Source organism: Thecamonas trahens (genome assembly GCF_000142905.1).
Source record: "Thecamonas trahens ATCC 50062 unplaced genomic scaffold supercont1.41, whole genome shotgun sequence".
Classification (NCBI taxonomy): domain Eukaryota; order Apusomonadida; family Apusomonadidae; genus Thecamonas; species Thecamonas trahens.
Window position 1 is genome coordinate 70,464 of NW_013657639.1, and position 9,700 is coordinate 80,163.

At 65.8% G+C, this 9,700-nt stretch overlaps 3 protein-coding genes across 3 annotated transcripts in view; 1 reads left to right on the forward strand and 2 right to left on the reverse strand.

Moving 5' to 3' along the window:
* Positions 1–190: 190 nt before the first annotated feature.
* On the forward strand, positions 191–3,465 carry AMSG_08033 (uncharacterized protein; the record flags this gene model as incomplete). Its single annotated transcript, XM_013899822.1, has 3 exons — positions 191–2,037; positions 2,586–2,715; positions 2,900–3,465. 3 exons carry the CDS (start codon positions 191–193, stop codon positions 3,374–3,376), a joined length of 2,454 nt encoding a protein of 817 aa, XP_013755276.1. The 3' UTR covers positions 3,377–3,465.
* Positions 3,232–5,597, reverse strand: AMSG_08034 (uncharacterized protein; the record flags this gene model as incomplete). Its single annotated transcript, XM_013899823.1, has 2 exons — positions 3,232–4,131; positions 4,197–5,597. The coding sequence occupies 2 exons, from the start codon at positions 5,595–5,597 to the stop codon at positions 3,382–3,384; spliced, it is 2,151 nt and encodes a 716-aa protein (XP_013755277.1). The 3' UTR covers positions 3,232–3,381.
* Positions 5,598–6,129: 532 nt separating this feature from the next.
* The window catches only part of AMSG_08035 (uncharacterized protein), a gene marked incomplete at its 5' end in the record, with an annotated part of 4,115 nt that continues 544 nt past the window's right edge, over positions 6,130–9,700 (reverse strand). The window contains one exon of the mRNA XM_013899824.1: positions 6,130–9,415. Within this exon, the coding sequence (XP_013755278.1) occupies positions 6,250–9,415 (3,166 nt within the window). The 3' untranslated portion in view covers positions 6,130–6,249. The remainder of the gene's footprint in view (positions 9,416–9,700) is intronic.

The following is a 9,700-nucleotide window of genomic DNA, read 5'->3' on the forward strand; positions in this document are numbered from 1 at the left end:
CACGCCAGGCATGCTGCGCACAAGCTTGTCTGCGGGAGCGGCACGGGTGCGTGGGTTGCTACGTCCATGGGTGGCGGGGAGGAGGAGCTCGCGGCGCGTCACGGGCTGGCGGAGCGAGCAAGGGACAGGGCTGGGGATGGGGATGGGGATGGGGCCAGGCGTGGGAGCAGGCATGGGCATGGGGGAAGCCATGACTCCCGGCGGCATGGGTGGTGGTATGCACCAGGTCAGGAACCGGAGCAGTGGCCCGGAAGAGGCCGAGGACGGTGGCGAGGGCCATGGAAGGTGGGCCAGTGGCGAGGGATCGAGTCCGGGCTCGGCCGGTGACACTTTGGCGGCGAATGGCAAGGTCTCGCCGCTCAGTGACGAATGTGCGGTGACTGGGAAGGTTGTGCCCGATGATCACAACCTCTCGCCCACCATGCTCTATCGTAGGCTCATCCGCCTCACCGGACAGCTCAACTTGCAACTGAAGAGAACCGGCTCGGCGTGGTCGGTCGACAACGAGGTTGCCCTGTTCCTGGCCAAGTTTGAAGGCCCGCCCGACGCACCACGAGCGCCCGAGCCTGATCAAGAGGCCTCGCCACGGCCTGAAAGCGCTGCAGAGGCTGCAAGCGAGGGCGTCGAGACTGAGGCCGATGCCTCTGGTCTGCGGCACGCAGGGGTGGCTGAGCGCAAGGCGGTCGAGTCGCTCTTCCAGTCGTCGCTGGCGGCGATGGGCGAGTCACGCGAGGCCGAGGCGCCGCCAGGCGAGATGGCGCGATACGAGGCGTGGGCGCCGTCCGGGACGGCGGCCGCGATTGCCGGTGAAGCCACTCAGCTGGAGGAGGTGGCGGACGCCGAGGCCGAGGCCGAGGCACTGGCGCTTGCTGAGCGGCCGCGCTGGGTGCTGCCGGCCGACGGAGCGCGCGAGGTGGCGCGCGGCATTGTGCGGTCGGGCTTTCACAATCCACCGCTCGCGTCGTACGTCTCGTCGTACGGGCTCGGCCTCGCGGTGGCTAAGTACCTGGAAAAGCGCGTCCGCGCGCTGCGGATGCTCAAGACCAACACCTCGCTGCTGCAGGTCCGCAACGGAGTGTGTGTGGCCATGCGTTCGGCGCATACCCCGTCGAACCACCCGGGTACCTTTGTGTGCTCAGTCGAGGTCTCGGTCGATCCTGAGGCGGGCGTCGGGCCAGTCACCGTGCTCGATGAGACGATCAACTTGCGCGAGGCAAACGGGCTTCACCACCGCAAGTCAACGGTAGGCATTGCCGGCCAGCAGCCGACGCTCTGTGCCGGCGAGTCGTTCTCGTACTCGATTGTGCTGCACCTCGACGCGCCGCCTGCCGTCCTCCGCGGCTACCTGCGAGTCATGCAGACGTCTGGGCCCGACTTTAAGCTCCCGCTGGGGCCCATCGGCCTCGTCCCGCTGGCGGACGACCTGTACGACGATCTCCTGCCGCCGGCACAGTGCGAGGACACCCACTCGGAGGCGCCGACCCACTGGGTCGGCCCGCACCTCTCGGACGAAGACGTCATCCCCATCCTCCGCGCCAATCACTCGGCGGCCGAGTATGCGTACGTCACGCCCATGGCCTCCCTCCTCACGCCGGGCGCGCTCGGCTCGATGGTCTCGGATCCCGAGACCGAGCTGTGGAACGAGCTCTCAGCGATGGAGGACGACGATGACGCCCGGCAGGAGCGCCGACTCTCGCGTGCCTTTGGCTACGGCATCGGTGACGACGATGCCGACGACGACGCCGTTGACGAACCGCGGTCGACGCTCCCGCACGGCCTCGACCTCGCCTTTGATGACTACACGCCCATGGACGACGATGACGACGACGACCACGATCCGGCCGAGCTTCAGCGCCTCATCTCGGTTCTCAAGGCTGCCAACAAGGTCGACAGCCACGATGACGATGCCCGGTCCGGCGAATCGACTCCGCGCACCGTCATATACCCCTCGCCGGTCACCGAGCGTGCCCGCCGCGCCGCTGCCGCCGCCAAGGACGGCCGCAAGCGCCGTCTGGAGCTCGTCATGCCGCCGACTTTGTATTAATCTCATAACCTTAACGCACCGAGCACTGGGCACCTTGTCGGGTGCCACACTGCGGACTCGACGCGATGCAGACACATGCTGACCGTTCGCTGCGCGATGCGCGGCGCGGCGCGGTGCGGCGCGGCGCGGCACCGAAGATGCGGCTTTGAAGCGTGCGCAGCGCTTGCAGGTCACAACGCGCGAGACATAGACGCCGACCTGGGGGGCATGGGCAGGCGCGGGCGTCGTTGCACGGCTCGTCGATCGACGATGAGCGGCGCGAGCTCAGCTGGGTGAGCGTGCGGAGGAGGGAAAGCCAGAGAGATTGTGTTTACGAAAGTGAACCGTGTGCGTTCAAGGAATAGCCCTGATGGCCGGCTGCAGGAAGGAGCAAGGGGGGGGAGGAGGGCCAGCCGATGGCTGGCACAGCTCACTCGACAGCTATTGATCCACACCATGTCGAGCACCACAGCGAGCAGGAGCCAGTACGGACGCATGCGAAATGGTATAGGGATGAGAAGAGGAGGGGTTAGGGTACATACACTCACGTGCTTGGGTACAGACTTTCGTCCATCTGCGTTTACTGTGGCTCGTCTCCGGGCAAGTCGCCGGTCTTCATGGCCGCTGCCGCTGAGCTCGGCCGCGTCCTCGCCGGGCGCAACATCGGTCTGGTCTATGGCGGCGGATCGGTGGTACGGAAGGGGGTTGGGGGTTGGGATGGGGGTTGGGGGGGGGGGGCATGATGACCGATGGCGGCAACTCGGACTGGCCAGATTTCGTGAGGCGGTCTGCTTGCGATGAGCTTGGGCTTGCCTTGCCGATGACCCCTGATGTGCGACTCACTCGAGCTGACTGGCTGGCTGGCCGGCGTTGCAGGGACTGATGGGCGAGCTGGCCAAGACCATCGACTCGGAGGGCGGCAAGGTGGTTGGCGTCATTCCGCGGGCGCTGGCTCCGCGTGAGGTCTCGGGCGCCACGATCGGCGAGTCGATCGTGGTCGACACCATGCACGAGCGGAAGACAACCATGGCGGCACGTGCAGACGGGTTCATCGCCCTGCCCGGCGGCTTTGGCACCCTCGAGGAGCTGCTGGAGATCTCAACCTGGGTCCAGCTCGGCATCCAGAAGAAGCCCATCGGCGTCCTCAACATTCCGCTCGACGACGGCTCGGGCGAGGGCTACTACGACCCACTCAAGGCCATGATCGATCGGGCCATCACCCACGGCTTTATCTCGGAGGACTTTGCAGAGCTGGTCATCTTCCGCTCCGACCCCGCAGAGCTCGTCGACGCACTGCAGGCCCACGCCGTGCCCGACGGCCTCGACCTCAACTGGAGCCTCGCCGAGTCGTAGAGGGCTCAGTAAAACCGCGTCTGGCCATCGTCCAGGACTCGATCGACAACCGCTCGGCCGACCCCGCGCCGCACACGCTGCAGCTCCTTGGCCTCGCGCGAGCCTTTGAACGGCGACTCTGTCTGCATCATTGCCGTCAGGTGGTGCCGATCGTGGAGCTTGCGGAGGTTGCGCGAGACACGCATGTACGCCTCCTTGGTCATCGAGTCGGCCACGGCCTCCAGCAGCGCCTCGTACACCGGGCCGCCCGAGACCTCGCATAGCCGCGCGTAGTGTGCATCGGCCGCCGCCGACGAGCCCATCTGCTGAGCCACCACCGCAGACCAGAACGAAGCCTTTGCGTGTCGCGGAGCCTTGCTCAGGATGGTGCCGAATGCCTGTAGCGCCTCCTCGAACTTGCCGTCCATGTACGCGTCCTGCCCGCTCGCCAGCCCAATGCCAATCGTCACGCCCTCTACCAGCCGCGCCCACTCTTCGAGCTCGGTCTTGAGCGCCCGCTTCGCCAGCCGCTCCAGCGCCGCAGCCGCTCGCGCCGCCACAAACGCCCACTCGCCGGTCTGGGCCACGACGAGGACCGAGTCTGTGCCACTCAGCTTCCGCGCGTGTGCCACTATTACCTCCACCGCTTCTGTCTCGGGATGCAGCGGCAGCTCTGCATCAACGACGTCGCCGTGGACCCGTGCCAGCCACACCGTCTCCAGCACGTCGAGGAGCGCGATGACGGGCTCGGGCTCAAACGGTGCTGCTGCGTGCGCCTGTGCCGCCGCTACGTGCGCCTCCACGGTGGCATCAATGCTCAGAGCGGTCTGCGAGAGAGGACGAGGATGCCCACGTCGTCGCCGCCGATCTCCAGTCCGCGCCGCAGGTGGCCGAGTGCGGCCTGCGGCTTGCCGGCAGTACGTGCAGCGTGCGCCGCCGCCACCTCGCGTCCCACATGCGCCGCCACCACCCGTTCACGGAGCAGCTCCAGATCAGCGCTCCCAACTACAGTCTCGACCTCCAGCGCACCATCGACCACCGCTAGAGCGGATTCGGCGTTCACCGTCGGGGCAACCAACGCAGGCTCGTCGTCAAGCACAAACCGCGCCAGCGATCCCGCATGCGGCGTCATTCGCCGATTCAGAACCTCGCGTCGCAGTAGGGCGACGACACGCGGCGCTGCGTCGGCCGCCGAAGATGCCCGCAGATTCACCAGCAGCTCGTTGACAACCTTTCCGTCGGTGCCCCGAGCGAGCTTGTCTGCGTATTCGAGTCGCTCGCGCCCAGCCTCCACATCACCCATCTCGGTGTACGCAGTGCCCAGCAGCCGATACAGGCCGGCAGATCGTGGATACGCCGCCGCCAACCGACCTAGTGGCGCCAAAGCATCGGCAGGAGCATGCGCAGCCAGCGCGCCAAGCGCCTCAGATGCCTCGATCTCCTCCTCGGCGCTCAGCCCGTCGTCGCCAAGGCCCTCGGCCTCGATGAGCGCATGGATGCTCCGCGCCTTGTCCAGCGCGTCGGCTTCCGCCTCGGCATTGGCCGCTGCGGCCGCCACGGCTGCATCGCCGGCCGCCACGGCTGCCTCTTCGACCGCACGTGCTGCTGCCGCCTCAGCTGACGGCCCCGCGCTCCTCGCCGACTGCTGCGGTGAGTGCCGCGACGCAGACTCGCTGCCGGCATCAGACGAGCAATCGTCGTGAGCCTGTTTTTCCTGCATGTCGATGTGCATGAGCGAGACCTGATACTTGCTGGCCTCGTCCGGATAGAGCTCGACCGCAACCTCGATGAGCGCGCGAGCATCTGTAAACCGCCCCATCTCCACATACGCCCACAGCGCCCGCTTGATGCCTTTGAGCGGCGAGAACTTGTACTGCATCGCTGCACGCAGCAGCGCCTCCGCCAGCGGCGGCACGGCCTCGGGCGATGCCTTGGACTTGGCGTGGACTGCTAGCGCGAGCAGGTACGGCGCCGGGTGCGACGGATCGCAGCGTATGCTCGCCTCTAAGCCCTCGAGCACCACGCGCTCGTCCTCTCCGGCCATCCAGTTGAAGACGGCCAAGACAAAGGTGGCTTCAAACTCGCGGTCTGGCGCGAGGTAGTCGACCAGCGCATCGTACGCTTGCTGCGCGACGGCCACATCGCCCTGAGCGTAGGCCCGGCGACCCGCCATCCGCAGCTCTCGTGTGCGCGCATCCTCATCCATCACAGCATCCCGGAACTGGATCTGGACCTCGCCCATGGCTGTCTCCCGCACCGCAATGCCGTGCGATCCGCCCGGCAGCGACTTGACCGATCGCTCCGACGGCGTGGGTGCCAGCCACCTCGACTCATCCTCGTCGCCATCGCCGTCGCCGTCATCGCCAGCGTCTCCGCTGCTGCCACTTCTGCCAGCCCTCTCCTCTGACTGCCGCATTCCGTCATCCGCCGCCCCGGCTGACGAGCACAGCTCATCGTCGTCGTCTCCCGCCAGACTGCCTCGCCCCTCACCTGAGTCGCCGCCTCCACCTCGGCCTCGGCCTCTGACTCCTTCCTCGCTCGACCTGGCCGAGCGGGGCGTGGGAGGAAGTGGGCCCGGTGGTGGCTTGGAAGACCCGCATCCCATGTGTCGGTGGCCGGTGGGGGTGAGGTGGGTGGGGGTAGATAGGAGGGGGGGGGGGGGGGAACTGTGGAAGTCGAGGTGAAGTCGCAGCGGGTGGAGCCATACACACACGCAACAGCACTCGCTTGCACACACACACACACACTCGCACACACACTCGTACACACACAGACACACACACACGTCTTCAGTCCTCACTATCCCATCGCACACGATGATACGACACACCACACTGTTATCAGGCAAACCATGGTCGTGGCAAGCGGGATCATCATCAGCAGCATCACCATCATCATGTCCAGTCGCGAGTTGGGACGTGATGGCGAGGCTGCGGCGTGACGTGGGCTTGAGTGACGTGCACGGAGCGCTGGCGGCTCATGTGGAGCTGGAGCTGGGAGAGCTGCTCCTCGGCCATGGTGGCGCGGGCGAGGAGGCGCGAGCGCTCGGTCTCGAGGCGCGACTGCGTCTTGAGGATAAAGTCCTTGAGAGCACGGCGGAGCTCTTCAAAGTCTCCACCGGTAGACTGCTGGATGACGGTCATGTGCTCGGTGGCGCGGGCCGAGGCGAGCCGCGCGGCGGAGCGGAGCTCCTCGACCTCGCGGCGAAGAGCGACAAGCTCCTCCTTCTCCGACGCGGTCACTGTGGTTTGCAGCGACTCAATTTGGGAGCGTAGCGCGTCGTGGACGTCTTCAAGGGCCAGGCCCGAGCCACCCGAGGCCTCGACGGTCGACTTGAAGATGCGGAGCGCCTCAAGCTCGTTAGCAACGGCAGCGTTGCGGGCCTGCAGCTCGAGCACGGTCTGCTGGTGCTTCTCGAGCGCGCTGAGGTTCGACTCGGCCTGGCGAGCAAGCGCGTCCTCGGCGTTGGCGGCCTTGGCCTCGGCGGCGGCGAGCGCGATCTCCAGATCACGCTCGACTTCAGTCTTAAGGTCGGTTGCGCCAACCGAGTCCTCGAGCTCCGTGATTGACGGCGCTGCGACGGCCTTGACACCCTCATCTTCGAGCTGGCCACGGAGCTTGGCGTACGCCGAGAGGACAAGTGACTGGCGGGCAACAAGCTCGCGGTTGCGCGAGCGAAGGCGATCGACGGCGGCCCTGAGCTCGGCCTCTTTCTCGGCGTACGACTCAGTGAGCTCGCGGACGAGCGCGTCGAGGTTTTGCTGGGCGTGGAGATTGGCGTTGGCGAGGGCGGCGGCGCGATCCGAGTTGACGTCGTCGCCCGAGTCAGAGTCCGAGTCGCGCGAGCGCGAGCGGCGGTGGCGAGACTTGCGGTCGTGGCGCGACTTGTGCGAGCGTGACTTGTGCGAGCGGTGCGAGGTCTTCGCCGCCGCAAGATCATCGGCCTTTCCCATGGTCCGCGAGAGGCTGGAAATTTCCGACATGTACGCGCGGAGCTTGTTGCGGTACTTGTCCTGGGCCTTGGCAAGCTCGGCCTCCTTTGCGTTGAGCTCGTACTCGACCTTTTTGGTCTCGTGCTTGGCGCGCGCGAGCTGCTCCTCGGCGTCGCGGGCGGCACGATTGGCGCGGTTGAGGTCACGGTTGAGCAAATGGTTCTGCTCCTCCAGCCGGGCCACGTCTGCGGCATGCTTCTTCTTGGACGCCTCGAACTGGCGCTTGAGCGAGGCCACGTCGTCAGCCTTGGACTTTTCCACCTCGACCATCTTGCGCTGGACGCCGACCTTTTGCGACTCGAGATCGAGAACCTCTTGCTCGAGCGCAACCTGCTGCTTGAGGAGCTCGGCCTTGAGGACGGCCGACTGCTCGCGGAGGTCGCGGACCTCGGCCTCGATCCGGTTGCGCTCGTCTTTTTGCGCCTGGAGCATGGCGTCAGCGTCGCCCTGCATGTTGAGGAGCTCGGCGACTCGCTTCTCGAGGCTCGTCTTGTCCGACTCGAGCGATCTCTTGGCATTGACCAGGTTGAGCAGCTCGAGGCCGAGCTCCTGGTTCTTGGCGGTCTCGGCGGCGTGGGCTGCCTTGGCGTTCATAAAGTTGGTCTTGAGCGCCACGTACTCGACCTGCAGCTCGCGAGCCTCGTCGCCGGCCGACTCGAGCGCGTCGCGCATGTCCGCGATGAGCTGCTCCTGTGTCTGGTGGCGCATCTCGGCCTCCATGAGGTCGTTCTCGAGCGAAAGCACCTTGTTGACCAGCTCAAAGTTCTTGGTCTCACCGTCCTCCTCCAGTGAGTTGTTCTCGATCTGCAAGTCGATGAGCGCTTTGGCCACACGCAGCCGCTCCTCCTCGGACGAAATGAGCTCGGCCTGGATCGAGGCCTTGGACTCAACGAGTTTCTCGTACTGGCCCTTAAGTTCAGTGAGCTTGGTCAGGATCTTGTCCTTGTCCTCACGCAGCTTGATCTTCTCGAGATTGTCCTTGATGATTCGGCCTTCCAGCTGATGGATCTTCATAAGGTGCTTCTCGGTCACCGAGCCCGAGTCGCCGTCGCCGCCGCTACTGGGCATGGCGCCGGGCGCGCCACCGCCACCGCTCACGCCGTCGCGCGCACGCAGGTACTCAAGCCGCGCCCGCCGGAGGAGGGTACGGACGCGGGCGTCGTTAACAACCGGATAGTTTTCAACCGATGAGAGCGTGTCGGCCCACGAAAGCGTCGTCGCCGCCCGGGTGTAGTCTGTCGTCGCCAGAGTGGCGATAACAAGCGTGAGGCAGTTGCCGCCGAGCACGTCGTACATCAGCTGCGTCGCCTTGGACTCGGAGTAGTTGGCAAAGTCGCGGGTGCCCTCATCAGCAAGCGAGGTGGCGAGCCGCGCAAACGAGAGCAGCGCCCGGTTGAGCGTCGGGCCCTCGCGGACACGCAGCGCTGCAGGATCCTCACTCAGCTTCTCGGCCGCCGGAAGCTCGACCACGTGGAACGTTGACAGCAGTTCCACCGCCTCGCCATCAAGAACTAGGCTTTGAGTCAGCTCGATGGTGAAGATGCCTGTGGCGCGGAGCGCTGCCGGCCCCACATCGGTCTCCATGTTGACTCGTGACGCCCGACCCTCATCGTAGAGGTCTGCCAGGTCATCAGGCCCATCCACCCACCTCCCAGAGAGGCCCGACACGTGCCAACCACGCTCCTCGGACAGCGCAATCTCCAGCGACGCGTTGCCCGGGTCAAGCAGATCGTTGACCTCTTCGTTGTACACCTCGAGATACCGCCCGCGGACCCGGTACCGGTACGGCCGCGCTGATGCGCTCTTCTTCGAGCCTTTGTTCACCTTGCGCTCCTTCTCGCGGAGCAAGTCAAAGGCGGCGTCGATGACCAGCGCCACGGCACCCTTCTCCGACCCATCACGCGGGCCGGCAAGGGTGTGCGAGCGGCCCGATCCCGACGCGCCGAGCGCCAGGATGGCCACGTTGACGCCCTCAACAAAGTTGGCCACTGTCGGATAAAGCGATCGCTCAAACACGTCACGCGTCGTCGCATCCGGGCCGTAGACATAGTCCAATGTGTGCTGCGAGCTGAGAGTGAAGCACCGTTGAACAGGAAAGGGAAGGGTGAGTGACGCCGACCGGCAGAGAAGATGGGGAGCAAAAGGGGAAGGGGAAGGAGAAGAGTAAGGCGGGAGGGGAGGGGGGAGGGGAGGGGAGGGGAGGGGGGAGGGGAGGGGAGGGGGAGAACGAGGAGGAAGGGCGGACAATGGGCGAGGTCCAGAAGAAGGCCGTGCCGATCAGGCCTGGTAGCGGTGATCGGGGGCGAATGATCAAGCCGGCAACGGGGAGAAGGGCGGGGGGCCGAGGAATTAA